The sequence below is a fragment of the Chiloscyllium plagiosum genome, unplaced genomic scaffold (assembly GCF_037043375.1).
Source record: "Chiloscyllium plagiosum isolate Xiang-an unplaced genomic scaffold, Cpla_swu_hap1 HiC_scaffold_13, whole genome shotgun sequence".
Classification (NCBI taxonomy): Eukaryota; Metazoa; Chordata; class Chondrichthyes; order Orectolobiformes; family Hemiscylliidae; genus Chiloscyllium; species Chiloscyllium plagiosum.
In genome coordinates this window covers 52,576,961-52,593,508 of record NW_028270151.1, presented here as the reverse complement: position 1 = coordinate 52,593,508, position 16,548 = coordinate 52,576,961, and the positions used below count along the sequence as shown (strand labels likewise).

General features: G+C 39.8%; 1 protein-coding gene across 1 annotated transcript in view; it reads right to left on the bottom strand.

The window, feature by feature from the left end:
* The window catches only part of vmn2r1 (vomeronasal 2, receptor 1), a 39,319-nt gene extending 36,268 nt beyond the window's left edge, over positions 1–3,051 (bottom strand). Inside the window, exon 1 of the mRNA XM_043703011.2 lies at positions 2,837–3,051. Coding sequence (XP_043558946.2) covers positions 2,837–3,051 — 215 coding nt within the window. The remainder of the gene's footprint in view (positions 1–2,836) is intronic.
* Between the last annotated feature and the right edge of the window lie 13,497 nt (positions 3,052–16,548).

Below are 16,548 nucleotides of genomic sequence, written 5' to 3'. Positions count from 1 at the left end.
TTATGGGTGAATGCTATAGATACATTTAAAAAGAAAATTGATAAACACATGAGGAAAAGGATTAGAATTTTGGGATGGTTTAATAATGATTTAAAGAGCTCACGTGAAACATCAGTAGCACATGGACTGCAGGAGTGCAAGAAGGCAGGTCACTATTGCCTGCTTTAGGGCAAGTAGGAATGGGCATTAAATGCTGACTTGGTAATGATGCTCACAAACTATGAATGAATAAAAAAACTCTATAAAAATTATTTAAAATGACAGAAAATCAGTGCATTTTACTGCCTGGTTTACAACCTATGAGAACATATTGGGCTATTTTCTCTGCTTGATTACATCAGTGATACAAGACACCCAGAGATTCCTTTAACTTGGCACTCAATTTAAATTAAATCTGGAATGGAGAAATCCAGAGGATATCAGTTCTTTATGGACAGGTTCATTGAAGTCACTTCAAAATCAACTATACAGTCTATGCTATTGTTATATTTTCCTTAACCTTTGCACAGCTGCAATTTTCTTTGAAGTCTAGGGATCAACCTAATACTTCCTCCAGCTATTTCCGGAATTACAATAATAGAGTTCCTGATTAGGTTTTATGCAGATGATACATCATGAAGTTAGAAGCTTTTACCTCGAGACATAATTGTCCTACCCACTGGAACATGTTAATATTTGTGCAGACGTAGGCCATTCAGCCCTTGGGAATGCACTGCCATTCTGGGTCCTGGCTGATGATTTAGCACAACAATATTTTCCTGTGCTATCCCCATATCGTTTGATGTAATTAGTTACGAGAAATCTATCAGTGTCTCTCTCTCTCTCACTTACCTAATGACTTACCTACCACTGTCTTTATCATCTGAGTAAAGAAATGCTCTCTCATCTTAGTCCTAATTGGGGTGAGATTGTGTCCATGTTCCTGGACCACAAGGCTAGGGAAAACATGGTGTATTTCTGAATCTATGCTATCACTTTAAGAATTTGGTAAGCAATTAAATTGCCTCTCATTCTATTAGATCCCACATAATTCAGAACTAGTCACCTCAATCTCTTCTCATTGAACAGTCCTAACATTCCAGGAATGAATCTGGTGCACTCCCTCTCTGGTAAGTTTATCCTTCTTTCAGTAAAGGGACCAGAAGTGTATGCAGTACTCTACATGGTTTCACCTGTGCTCTAATGCATCTGAAGTTAGTCTTCTTGCTTCATACACCTGTATACAAATCCCCTCATGATGAAAACGGATATATCATTTGACTTTCAAATTTCTTGTTGTGCCTACATGCTGACTTTGTCTATTTGGACACCAACACTTTCCAGTCTCTCACCTCTTAAGAAATGTATTCCTCCTATAATTGTGGATAACCTCATTCGACCTGCGGTGTTCTTATTCATTTACTCAGTCTGTCCAAATCACCTTGAAGCTTCTTTACAACCTCAACACAATTCATTTCCCACCACATTTTGTACTATCTACAAATTTGGAAATGATATAATTGGTCCTCCAAATCCATATCATTGATATTGATTGTGAAGAGCATTAATCCTAGCAGTAATCAACTGATCGCAGCCTGACAACCTGAAAAGGACACATTACTCTGTCTGTTTTCTGCCCGCTAACCAAATTTCAATCTGTGCAAATATATTACCCCCAAACCCAAACACCTTAATTTTACTTAGCAACTTCCAGTATGGGACTTCACAAAACGTCTTCTGAAAATGCAAATACACCACGTCCTAATAATTACATTCTCCAAATAATCTCCATTACATTTGTTAAACATAATTTTCTTTCATAAATTTATGTCGACTCTGTCCGTCCGACAGTTATTTTCGAAGATGCCAACATACTGAAATGAAATTAAAAAGATGCCAAATTCTGTCTTCCTTCGTTCTTAAAAAATGGGATTATATTTGCAACATTCTAATCTGCAGGTACGTTGCAGAATTAGTCGAATGATCGAATGACTGTGATGCTTCTCAATGAAAGAAAAAATGCGAGAAGGTGCAAATATCCTCCAGAAAGTGTTTGCCTTTTGGTCATGACTGGTAGTTGAGACACCGGTTTGAAAGCAGGAGATATTTAGCCCTGCAGACCATTATAAAATCGGTAAGTTCTGTGCATGCGTTTTCGCTGAAACTTTCAACCAGTTTAAAATGTATTTGCCTATTGATTTGAACGGTGTTGTCACATTGATTACTTATACCAGCGGGTGACAAATATTAAATGCATCTCAAATGCAAACGTTCACATAATGGCAGTGGCCAAATAACGCCAGCACACAATCCAATAACAAATAACTAAAACAAAGAACTGCGCATGTTTGAGATCTGAAGCACACAAAAACAAAAATTCTAAAGAAGGGGCAACTAGACTCGAAATGGTAATTCCGTTAACTTTACACAGATGCAGCCAGATCTGCTGAGTTTCTCTTTTCTGCTTTGTGTGTTCCAGTAATACATCGTTTACTTGTAATACATTCATAACTGGATCAGGAACCCTCTCCACTCCGAGGAATACATTGGTTTCCCACATTCAACTGAAAATGTGCTGTACATTCCTTACCTTTAACCATATATTGCATCCTAGAATTATACAATTCAATAAGGCAGCCAGTTAACTGATTCAGCAAGAAATCCGCTGTTGCTATTTGATTAATTTAAAAGAGCTGAAAACAATTTGCAATTCCAGTTCAGGGAAGCGCAAATTCCTTTGCTTCCATAGCCGCTCCATTTTTGGTTCCTTGAATAATTTTTTAAATCAAGAATTCACTGTGGAATTACCCAGTTTCACAATAACCTGACAATGATTAATTCACAACTGAATTCTTACCCCTCACATCCCGAAGACTGTGGTGATGTGCTGGACGAAGAATTTGACGATACGACTCTGTAATGAATAGGAAACATCCCTCCAATTATCACATCACCCGGCATTTTAAAACTATTTAAATTAAACTTTCCTTTCAGTTTGCATGTTTGTTTCCCAGAGATGGCCACGGGAACTGTTAAGTACACAAAAACAAGTAAATAAGTTCGTAGCTCCATTTCAGGGTTTGCAGGGCATGAGGAAAAAAAGTTGGATTGTCAGTTGGTCCTCAGCTTTTATGGGTTTTTGGGACACCAACTAGAACCCCATTGGTTAAACCCGTGAAATGGGCCGAAGGAAAGCACAGACATGCTCCCAGGGGACCAAGAATTGGAGCTCGGCATTTCTTCCCAACAATGACAATTACCAAAGATATAACAGATTTTTCATTGGTTTTGGCTGTCGTTTCCTACTGAACAACTGTCTTTGGCTAACGTTGCAAAATAAGCAGGCTGATTAAATTTATATTTCTAAAGAGAGTTATAAAAAGTTGCAAAGAAACGCGCAATATTTAGTTCAATCCTTGATAGTATGTTGTACTGAGTTTGGGCTAATTGGCCGTTGGACCCTTCTGACCCAAGATAACTGTGATGAACGCAGGCTCACATGCTGCCACACGCTGGTAAACGATACCCGACCAACGCATTTTCAAATAAAGCTACAAAAGAGACGAGAGTCATTTAAACGAGGCCAAATTCTTAACAGAAAATTGGGACCAACATTCATTCTTAATGGTAAAAGCATAGAGGGATTGGTTACATTGGTGTTTAAATGTATCCAGCCCAAGGCCGGGTGGAAATCTCTTTTCACAGGCGTTGACATTGCAAATAATCTCCTGCGAATTAATTACAGTGACAACATCGTTGAGAGCAGCTGATTAATTTTCTTCGAAAACCACTGGGATGGATCACAATCAGGACCTAGGGCCGGTCTGGGTTTCTAACAAACATGTTTCAAGCCACCATGGACCTCAGTACCAGCTGATGGAGCCTTTTAATCTCAACCCTCCCTGGGTTTCATGATAAATTTTGATCTGTTTGGCACATACCCCAGGGAGTAAGGCTCCATCATCGTTAAAGTGAACCTTTTGATGCCGTGGCCATCCTTGGATCTGTTCCTCACGCTCTGAATGGACGGTCTCTCGTTCCACTGCACATTCCCTTGCTTTTCAGATTAGACCTTCGCCATTTATGCCCTAACTCATTGCAGCAAGGTTGGAGTAGAGGTAAACTCACGATTTCCCAAATATTTCAATGCTACTTTCAGTAACGAAAAGCCACATTTTCCAATTGCCTGACAGATGCAAATGTTACTCAGTGCAACTTGTTTGTTCAAAGGTCCAGGACCATTGTATTGTTTTCGAATAAAATACCTGGGATGAGAAAGCAGTTCCAATTCTCAATTCGTAAACAAGTGTTATTTACATGAACCAATAACAAATCTGTTCCAAATTAATGATGATCATTGTTCTATTCCCTCTGCTACAAAGTTATAATGAGTATGCTTTTGAGCATGAATTAAACAAATAACTACACAACTGTTTACTTATCAAAAAAAATGTTCCGAGAATTAACAGTTACCATGACCATGAAGTCATAATAACCTGAACCATGATGACTCGTGATTTTCTGGATCATTCCTAGCGACAGTCTGTCGCAATATTACCAGGTATGCCAAATACGACACGTTCATTGGTTTTTACAAGCATATTCTTAAAATTATTAGCCAGGCCATGCAAACAGCTTCATCCACTGGCTGGTGGAAGTCTGAAAAAAAGTCCCATAAAAAAACAAACAAGAGTTGCGAGCTCAATTTTTATTAATCGGTTATGGAGTCAAGGCGGGAGGATAAAGATGGGGTTTCGATCACCTTGTTGGGTGGAGAAACGGACTCAAGGGCCTGAATGGCCTGTTCATGTTCCAATTTTGTGATCAGGACGCGGGAAACCAGAGCATCCCGCTGAAACGTGGCCTTTTTAGTGAGGTTCCATTCAGATTACATGCAACAAATGCTGTCTCATAGACAGTGACTGTTGAAGTGCAGAAATTGTTTCATTTTTATCTTGTCTTTGTTTTCCATAGGTATCCAACTCAACATTAACAGAAATGAAATCCAATTGGTGCCATAAACTAGCGTCCCCAGATTGGGGTAGTAAGAATCATGATTACATCAATTACCAGAATCACGAGAATATTACACATGGAACATAACCACGATAAGAACACAGCGATGTAGCCTCTGATGGACTGCAGATAAATAATATTGTCACACAAGTTGTATATAATTCCTTTAGCATTCTGCTTTTTCCCCACTTCAGTTGACAAAAACACATCAGTGTTTAAAGTGTAGGTCTGCCTCAAATGAGTGTTCCACAATGGGAAGCCACGGTTCACAAAGCACCCAAACGATACTTTTTACAAATGAACAAATAAGCATAACTAGTGGTCATTGCCCGATCTTTCGTGCATCAAAAAAAGCAGACGGCTCTTAATACAAATTAAATTTAATACAAATTAAATCAGATGTCAAATTATACAAGTTGGCAAAATGATGCACTGAAATTTATAATGTGGAAGTGCCGGTGTTGGAATGGAGTGCACAAAGTTAAAAATCAAACAAAACCAGGTTACAGCCCAACAGATTTATTTGGAAGTACAATCCTTCAGAGCGCTGCTCCTTGGTCAGGTAGCTAGCCACTGTTGGACTATAACCTGGTGCTGTGTGCTTTTTAACTTTGAAATTTATAGTTGTATCATTGGACAACTGGATTCTTTAGAATATTTTACCATTAAAGCTGGAAACAGGCATGGAAAGCTTAAATTTATTGTACAAAACGGGAATGTGTGTTTCAAAGAACAGAGTTAACGTTTCAAGTCAGGTATGACTTCTTCACAATTCGAGATTATTATGAGTTTTTCATCCATCCATACAATATAAAGCTTATTTGATGGCAAAGTAACTTCAGAAAATAATTAAACAACTGCACCAGCATGTGTACATCACTTAGTGGTATGCTTATATCCTTGAATGGTTCTGGATGTGAGTTTGCTCACTGAGCTGGAAGGTTCATTTTCAGACGTTTTGTCACCATCCTAGGTAACATCATCAATGAGCCTCCGATGAAGCACTGATATTAGTAACCCGCTTTTAATTTATGTGTTTAGGTTTCCTTGGGTTGGTGATGTCAGTTCCTGTGGTGATGTCATTTCCTGTTCTTTTGCTCAGAGGGTGGTAAATGGGGTCCAAGTTGATATGTTTGTTGATAGAGTTCCAGTTGGAATGCCATGCTTCTAGGAATTCTCATGTGTGTCTCTGTTCCAAGGAAGGATGTGTTCTCCCAATCAAAGTGGTGTCCTTCCTTATCTGAATATAAGGACATTAGTGAGAGCCAATTTTTGTGGCTAGTTGATGTTCATGTATTCTGGTGGCTAGTTTTCTGCCTGTTTGTCCAATGTAGTGTTTGTTACAGTTCATGCACAGTATTTTGTAAATGACATTAGTTTTGCTTGTTGTCTGTATAGTGTCTTTCAAGTTCATTAGCTGCTGTTTTAGTGTGTTGGTCGACTATCATGATGCCAAGAGATCTGAGTAGTCTGGCAATCATTTCTGAGATGTCTTTAATGTAGGGGAGAGTGGCTATGGTTTCTGGATGCGTCTTGTCTGCTTGTTTGGGTTTGTTGCTGAGAAATCAGCAGACTGTGTTCATTGGGTACTCTTCTTTTTGAATATGCTGTATAGGTGATTTTCTTCTGCCCTTTGTAGTTCCTCTATGCTGCAGTGTATGGTGGCTCATTGAAATAATATTCTAGTGCAGCTTTGTTTGTGGGTTTTGGGATGATTGCTTCTGTAGTTCAGTATTTGGTCAGTCTGTGTTGTTTTCTTGTAGACGCCAGTTTGAAGTTCCCCATTGGCTGTTCGCTCTACTGTGACATCTGGGAATGGCAGGTTTTTTTTGTTTTCCTCCTCTTTAGTGAAATTTATGCCAATAAGGATATTATTGATGGTCTTGAAAGGTTTCCTCTACTTTGTTTCATTTAGTGATGACAAAGGTGTCATCCCATGTCGTGGACCCAAAGTTTAGGTTGGATGGTTGGCAGAGCTGTTTGTTCGAGTTTCAGCATTACTGCCTCTGCTAAGTATCCTGATATCAGAGATCCCATGGGTGTTCCGTTGGTTTGTCTGTAGGTTTTGTTATTGAAAGGGAAGTGGGTGGTAAGGCATAGGTCCACTAGCTTGACAATGGTGTCCTTGCTGATGAAGTTGGTAGTGTTTGGTGTTTGTGTCTTTGGTTCTTCTAATAGTATAGTCAGTGTTTCCTTCACCTGGTTGATGTTGGTAGATGTGAACAGGGCTGTTACATCAAAGGAGCCCATTATTTCACCCTCTTCGTCGGCCATAAACCCGACCCCACAATTAGAGAACCGAACCACAGCCCTACTCAAAAACTTTCAGCAATCTGAAAAATTAAATAAGACAGACTTTCAAAAAATGAAACCAGATGGATCCAATACACTACGCTTCTACAGATTACCCAAAATTCACAAACCAGTCACCCCCCTCAGACCCATGGTCTCACTATCTGGAACATCAATGTACAGATTAGCCAATGAGCTACACCAAAGACTAAAACACTAAGCAGAATACTCAAGAATTCCTGAACACCATCGAAGACACCAAGATAGAAGAGGAGGTAGTTCTGAGAAAATTCACTTGGTTAATTCAGAAATGAAAGATTTGTCTTATGAGGAGAGATGGAGTAAATGATGAGTTGATACTCAAGTAGTATAGATATTTCCCCTGTGGGGCAATCTAAAATGACAGGTTATAGTTTTAGATTAAGGTGTGGCAGATTTAAATCAGAGATGAGAAGGAGTTACTTCTTTCAAAAAGGTGAATCTGTGGAATTCAGTACGCAGTGTGTGGTGAACATGAGCATACTGAATAAATTTAAGGAAGAGATACACAGATTTTTAATTAGCAATTGGTTAAATGTTATAGGGAGCAGGCAATTAAATGGAGTTAAGGCTGTGATGAGGTCAACAATGATTGTATTAAATGGCGGAGCAGGCTCAAGGTGCTGAATTGCCTATTCCCTATTCCTGCTGCTAGTTCTTATGTTCTAAGCAGACTTCAGAAAAGGAAACATTCGGAAAAGTACAAGGAGAACATATTCACTTGGAATATACTAAGAAGGAAGAGGTGGCTCAGGACAGTCATGAAAATGAATTTTTGAACATAGACAAGGATTATCAGACCACTAGATGTTTTGAATATTTTATCTCCAAAGGGGAGATATTTGTTTACGCTTCAAATTAAGGAAGTTAACCAATAAAGATATCAAAACAAACTGGAGTAAATCAATCACTGATGCTAGCTGATGATACTAGTCTTCCAGAGGGGTTGATGAAGGATAGATTTGGAGGTATTCCTGAAGGTTATAAACCAGTCCCATTATAACGAGTTAGATTAAACAGTGTCTTGATAAATGGAGATATGGTAGTGAAACAAACTCTTATGGAGGGAATTGACTTTATTTTGGGAAGTGACTTGGCAGATTCAAAACTATTGGCTTCACCAAGGGTGTTAGAACAACCAAAGGAAGTAAAAGAAACTGGTAGGTTATCTTGCTTTCTGACTGTGTTGTGACTAAATCTCAGGTCCATAAAATCAAATATGAAGTAAAGGAGTCTATGAAATTGGTAGATGATTTGGAAATTCAGTAATCAGATACAGTTTTTGAAAATTTAACACAGAAGAATGAAGCCAAAGAAAATGAAGCTGATTTGTTTAGCCCATCTTCTTTAATAAAGATGCAACAGATTTGAAGTTGGAATTATTATATGAAACAGCTTACTCAGAAACTAAATTGAAAATGATGCCGGAGAGTTATTTCCTGGAAAATAAAAGACTAACAAAGAAATAGAAATTGTCTCGAATACCAGCTAATGAGGAATTGGTAATGATCCATCATGTGGGTCATTCATTTGAGTATCATATAAAATTTTGAGATTAGCTCATTTGACTGGCTGGTTTGCAATGTCCTTGCAATGTCGATTAGCTACATGCACCAGTGCTCCTGAGCAGTGAAAGATATAGTGAAACTAAATTAGCTTAGGGTAAAGAGTTTGTGATAGTCTTACACCAGAAATTTAAGGATGAAACCCTGAAGAGGCTATTTAAAGGCGTGTAGGTATAAGCTCAGATGTATAATAGCTCCATAAATAAGTTATCTGCAGTTTCAGTCTATAGCTAAGAGTTATAGTTACACCTTTCAAGGTGCGAGAGACAGGAGTTCTCGTGAATACTTTGTGAGTGATGGTTTGGGTACTGTACAAGTCTGCTTTGGTTACTGTACAATGGGTACATTTTGAGTTCTTAAAAAAACTGTTGTTTTTCTTTTCAATTTATAATATATTATTTGGAATTAATGGGATGATACTTAACTGTGTGATTAAAAATCTTTGAATTCATATTACAAAGAGATGGTTTAGTTTATTCCATTTTATCTTAATTTCTTGTGCCAACAAACCTCCACTTTATTGTTAAAACAAAATCTGCAGCCTGTGTGCTTGTATTTTAATGACAGCCCACCTTGTTAAATCCAAAACAAAGCAAATTATGACCTATCAAACCAGTTTTTAGTCTTATATCTGACTTGTCCAGCGGTTCCAAGTATAATAAAATGGTACAAATATTAACCACGATATTAACAGTTGGCTGTAGCTTAATGATAGTACATTTGCTTCTGAGTCAGAAAGTTCCGAGTACAAATCCTAGGCTCACAATCTGAGGGAGTGCTGCACTGCCAGAAATGCTATCAATGGGGTGTTATCAATGGGGTCTTTTCTCTCAGGCATCAGTACAATATCCTTTGGTTATTTTTGCAGAAGAATAGTAGCAATTTCCATTGTATCCTAACGCATGTTCAGCCCAAAACGTATATAATTAAAATAGATTAGCTGAGATTTTAATTCACTGAAACCTCACTGACTTGAATAGTCTTTGCGCCCATTATCTGATCACTTATCACATTATTTTCCCTAGGACGTTGCTGTGCACAATTGACTACTACATTTCACATTTCAACAATGGCTACACCTCAAAATTATTGAAAGGATATCCTGAGGATATGAAAGACACTGCATAAATACAAGCCTTTGTTCATTCTAAATTTGAATTTTAGCAGTAATATATTGTTCAGAGGAAAATTGAATAATTACCTTTATTTTTTGCTGTTAATTACCACAGCAATGTTGAAGGATCTTAATTCAGGACTACATCTCACTTTTGTCTTTCAAGCAACCAGTATCTGCTCTTCCAGGTCAAACATTACATTGACATGGAGGTACTGGTATTGGACTATGGTGCACAAAATCAGAAGTCACACAACATGAGGTTATAATCCAACAGGTGTATTTGAAATCACAGCTTTTGGAGTGCTGCTCCTTAATCAGATGAAGTGAAATATAACATCAATAGAGAGTAAAATAAAGAACTGTAGAAGGTGGAAATTTGAAACAAAAACAAATTTCTGGAGAAACTCAGCAGGTGTGACGACATGTGTAGAAAAAAAGCAGAGTTAATGTTTCAAATCTAATGCCCCTTCTTCAGAATTGAATTTAGCTTATAAAAAAGGTGGTGTATATGCTGGGTTGTTGGGGCTAGTTGTAAAGGAGTGAATAGATAAGCAAAGATGGAGTCTAGAGTGAGAAAACAACAGTTAAAGGCAGACAAAGGGATGGATGATAGTATGCCAAGAGAAAGAAAATCATATATGGGGGGGGGGGGGGGGGGGGGTGGAATAAGTAGGTGAAAATTACTTGGCTGTGGCGAAAGCAATTCATGTCATTTACAGTGGGTAAAGGACATAGGAGATTGTGTTTAAGTTCTAAAATTATTGAATTCGGTATTTAGTCCTGAAGGTTGCAAGGGCCCCAGGCAGAAAATGTGATGCTGTTCTTCCAGCTTGTGCTGAGTCTTGCTGGAGCACTGCAAAAATGTTGGTCAGGGAAAACGATGAAGTGTTGAAGTTTCAGGCAACTGGAAGCTTAGGGGCATGCTGCAGAGAGAATATATATGTCTTACAATGCAGTTGGCCAGTCAGTGTTTCATCTCACTGATGCAGAGGTGAGCTAAAGAGTGGATATTTGATAGACACTTACTCTGTGCTAAGAATTGTCGTGGGTGAGTGGGTGGTGTGGCCAGTAATTTCATCTGATTGCTTTACACAGCTGATAAATTTACTTTGACTATTATTGTTTGCAAATCCATAAATATCTTTGCTTAAAATTCCAATCTTGCTAGGAATGGTGAAATTTGAGCACTGATGTTCTGACGGGTTTCCACCAGATATCAGTTGGATTAAGCTGCCAGTGGGATAGGAATATTTATGTCAGTTTCATACTAATGATTATTCTCTCTCTGAGATTTTCTGTCATGAGTGATCGTTGTCCTTAAGAGCACTTGCTAAATGAGGTTAAGTGCAGGTAAGCATTGCATTTAACAACATTGCCACCATTGCAATGCTGAACATAAGGAATACCAACAAAATCCCCACGTTAAATTATTCCTAACAAAATAGAAAACGGATTAAATGCATTGTTGTTGTTAAAGTTAGCCTTCCTCTCCAGATCCCTCTCAGTCTCGTGCAATGATACAAGCACCTGTGGGTGCAGCAGCCAGGGTACAGCTAACACAGTTTGGTAGCTCCAGAAAATTTGCCAGAGTCAGTGATGGCCAAAGTAGCCAGCTGACAGATTGACCTTTATATCAAATTCACATCAAATTGTAAAATCATAAAAAAAGTTGCAATAATACTCATACCTAATTAGCAGAGAAAATCTTAAATCTTTAAATATTGCCTAATTCCAACACAAGAAAATACTCTTGAGTGTCAGTTCTGGAATTCCCAGCTACAATAAATAAATTGATTTCACCTTCTGTTTTCCTACTCTGCGGTTCTATAATAATGATATATTTTGATTTTGTGGATCATGTAATGACACAACATAAGCATTAGATGACACTAGTGTACCAATCGAATGGGCTGGTGCAAGTGAGGCACGTAACTGCAGTGTTTATATTCAGTTTAAATACATTACTAGAAATAATTTAAATTCATAACTTTTCATTGGTTAGAGTTTTTAACTCGACTGTGACAAACATTGTTAATCAGATTATTTCAAGAATAGGAAAACTAGCTATTGTAAAATTAAGGAAGAAATTATAGCCACACAAGAACATGCTATTAGATACTTAGGTTGACAATCTCAATGATTCAATCTGGAGGACATATTTCATAAAAATAATTTACATATCACAAAATGCAAAATATCAGTTTTTACAGTCATACTTTGATGTAATTGAAATGCTATTCCTCATCATGTACTATTAAATCACAGTGCAACATACCAAAATTGCTTAAAACTGATTGCATCATCTCGATGAGGAAGCCACCTTGATCAATCCCCTCCACCATTTCCACACAAAAAAATTAAACAACGACAAAGTATTATGGTTTGCAATATTCTTTACTTTTTCAGACTACTTGGTATTTTTTGGAGGGGAAGAGGCATGCTCCAGGTTTAGCCAGTGAAATTAATGTACCTATAAGACCTTAAGACATAGGAGTGGAAGTAAGGCCATTCGGCCTATCGAGTCCACTCCGCCATTCAAACATTGGCTGATGGGCATTTCAGCTCCACTTACCCACACTCTTCCCCCAGCCCTTAATTCCTTGTGAGATCAAGAATTTATCAATCTCTGCCTTGAAGACATTTAACGTCCTAGCCTCCACTGTGCTCCATGGTAATGAATTCCACAGGCCCACTCTCTCTGGCTGAAGGAATGTCTCCTCATTTCTGTTCTAAATTGATCCCCTCTAATTCTAAGGCTGTGCCCATGGGTCCTAATCTCCTCCCCTAATGGAAACAAATTCCCAGCGTCCACCCTTTCTAAGCCATGTGTTATCTTGTAAGTTTCTATTAGATCTCCCTCAGCCTTCTAAATTCTAATGAATACGATCCCAGGATCCTCAGCCGTTCATTGTATGTTAGGCCTACCATTCCAGGATTATCCATGTGAATCTCTGTTGGATATGCTCCAGTGGCAGTATGTCCTTCCTGAGGTGTGGGGCCCAAAATTGGACATAGTATTCTAAATGGAGCCGAATTAGAGCTTCATAAAGGCTCAGTAGCACATCGCTGCTTTTACATTCCAACTCTCTTTAGAAAAATGCAACATTACATTTGTTTTCTTAGCCACAAATTCAACCTGCAAGTCAACCTTTAGACAATCCTGGACTAGCACTCCCAGATCCCTTTGTACTTTGGAAAAAAGAATACAGGCATGGACTATTTTCTAAACAGTGAGAAAATTCATAAAGTCAAAGTACATTTCTTTAACCACTTTCCTAAACTGTCTAAATCTTTCTACAGCCTCCTCACCTATTCAGTATTACCTGCCTGTCCACCTGACTTCGTATCATCATTGAACTTCGCTAGAATGCCCCCAGTCCCTTCATCCAGATCATTAATATATAAAGTGAACAGCTGCAGCCCCAACACTGAACCCTGCGGGACACCACTTGTCACTAGCTGCAATTCCAAAAAATAACCTTTTATTGCAACTCTCTGCCTTCTGTCAGACAGCCAATCCTCAATCCATGAGTAGTTCACCTCGAACACCATGGGCCCTCACCTTACTCAGCAGCCTCCTGTGATGCACCTTACCAAAGGCATTTTGTTCCCTGGTCTCTTTTTCTTTGATACATTTCTTGACTTCCTTTGTCAGCCATGGCTGTCTAATTCTGCATCCCCTCCCCCCCCCCCCCCCCCAACCCCTCACCCGCACCAACCCCCAAACCCCCAAACCCCCAGATAACCTTTGTTTTCTTTGGAATGAACCTCTGTACTGTGTCCTCAATTACACCCAGAAACTCCTGCCATTGTTGGTCTGCTGTCTTCCCCACTAGGCTGTGCTTCCAGTCAATTTTCATCAGTTCCTCTCTCATGCCCCTGTAATTGCCTTTATTTAACTGTAACACCATTATATCTGATTTTGCCTTCTCTCTTTCAGACTGAACACTACCATATTATGATCACTGCCTCCTAAGTGTTCCCTTGCTTTGATCTTTTACAAAGTTTGGCTCATTACACAGCACTAAGTCCAGAATAGCCTGGGTTCCAACACAAGCTGTTCCAAAAGGCCATCCTGCAAGCATTCCATGAACTCCTTTTCTTTGGATCCACCAGCAACATGATTCAACCAATCCATTTGCATATTGAAGTCCCCGATGATTACTGTGACCTTGCCTTTCTGACATGCCCTATCTATTTCCTGGTACATCTTGCACCCCTGGTCCTGACCACTGCTGAGAGGTCTGTACATAACTCCCATTATGGTTTTTTTGCTTTTGTGGTTCCTCAACTCCACCCACACACACTCCACGTCATCCGACCCTATGTCATTCAGTGCCACAGATTTAATTTCATTCTTAACTAACAAGGCAACCTCATCCTCTCTGCCCACCTCCCTGTCTTTTCGATAAGTTGTAAATCCTTAGATGTTTAACTGCCAGTCCTGAACCCCCTGCAACCATGTCTCTGTGATGCCTACCACATCGCAATCATTCACGATAATTTGTGCCAGTAATTCATCTGCTTTGTAACGACTACTATGAGCATTCAGGTAAAGTACCTTAATGCTAATTTTCTTATCCTCATTCCTTATCCTATTCCATCATCTCTAGTAATATGTCCTAGGTTATCCTTCCTTTTGCTTCATTTCTAGCCTGCCTTGAACTTAAACCCTGCCACATGCTAACCTGCTACTTATCTTTCTACTTGACTCCATAATCCCTTTTGCTTTCCCTTCCCCTCCCCACCCACCGACTCACAAGTTTAAAGTCCCAGTGACCACCCTATTTATCCTTTTCGCCAGAACACTGGTTTCAGATCGGTTCAGGTGGAGACCGTGCCATCGTTACAGATTGTCCTGGTTCCAAGACCGATGCCAATGGCCCATGCAATGGAAGCCCTCTTGCCTACACCAATCTCTTAGCCACTTGTTTATTTCCCTAATTTTCTTATCCCAATGCCAATTAGTATGTGGATCAGGCAGTAATCCAGAGATTATGACCCTTAAAGACCTGTTCTTCAATTTCCTGCCTAGTGCTTGATACTCCCCAAACAGGTCCTCCTTCCTAGCCTTGCCAATGTTGTTCGTACCAGTTTGGACCACAACAACTGGATCTTCTCCCTCCCACTCCAATATCCTTTCAAGTTGATTGGAGATGTCCTGCACCCTGGCACCGGGCAGGCAACACACCATGCGGGACTCCCAATCCGGCTCACAAAGGATACTATCTGTCCCCTTAGAATCCCCTGCGACAACTGCTTGTCTTTTTGCTCCCCCCTTTTGAATGGCCTTTTGCACCATGGTGCCATGGTCAGCTGGTTCATCCTGTCCACAACCCTTTTCCTCATCCATACAAAGGTTTATTTTGGATGTAGGTTTGCTCTCTGAGCTGCAAGGTTCATTTCCAGATGTTTCGTTACCCTACTAGGTAATATCTTCAGTGGGCCTCAGGCGAAGCAATGCTGAAAATTCCTGCTTTCTATTCATATATTTGGGTTTCTTTTGGTTGGAGATGTCATTTCCTATGGTGATGTTATTTCCTGTGGTAAAATCACTTCCTGTTCCTTTTCTCAGGGGGTAGTAGATGGGGTCTAACTCGATGTGTTTGTTGATTGAGTTCCGGTTGGAATGCCATGCGTCTAGAAATTCTCATGCGTGTCTTTATTTGGCCTGTCTTAGGACGGATATATTGTCCCAGTTGAAGTGGTGTCCTTCCTCATCTGTATGTGAGCATACTAGTGAGAGAGGGTCATGTCTTTTTGTCCAATATAGTGTTTGTTACAGTCCTTGCAAGGTATTTTGTAAATGATATCAGTTTTGCTTGTTGTCTGTATAGGGTCTTTTAAGTTCATTAGCTGCTGTTTTAGTGTGTTGGTGTGTTTGTGGGCTACCATGATGCCAAGGGGTCTGGCAGTCATTTCCGAGATGTCTTTGTCGTAGGGGAGAGTGGCTAGGGTTTCTGGACGTGTTTTGTCTGCTTGTTTGGGTTTGTTGCTAAGGTTTCTTTCTTTCCGTTTCTTCCTCTCCCGACATTCCCACCAGTACCCTTCCACTGACACTCTCATTAGTTTGGCTGAACTGCTCCTCACCCTCAACAATTTCTCTTTCGAATCCTCCCACTTCCTCCAGACAAAAGGTATAGCCATGGGCACCCGCATGGGCCCCAGCAACGTCTGTCTCTTTGTCGGCTACATAGAACAGTCCATCTTCCGTAGTTACACCAGCACCACTCCCCACCTTTTCCTCCGCAACATTGATAACTGCATTGGTGCCACCTCATACTCCCACGAGAAGGTTGAGCAATTCATCAATTTCGCCAACGCATTCCACCCCAACCTTAAAATCACCTGGGCCATCTCCGACACCTCCCTCCCCTCCTGGACCTCTCCATCTCCATCAATGACGTCCGACTCAACGCCGACATTTTTTACAAACCCACCGACTCCCACAGCTACCTGGATTACACCTCCTCCCACCCTACCTCCTGCAAAAATGTTACCCTATATTCCCAATTCCTCTGCCTCCGCCATATCTGCTCC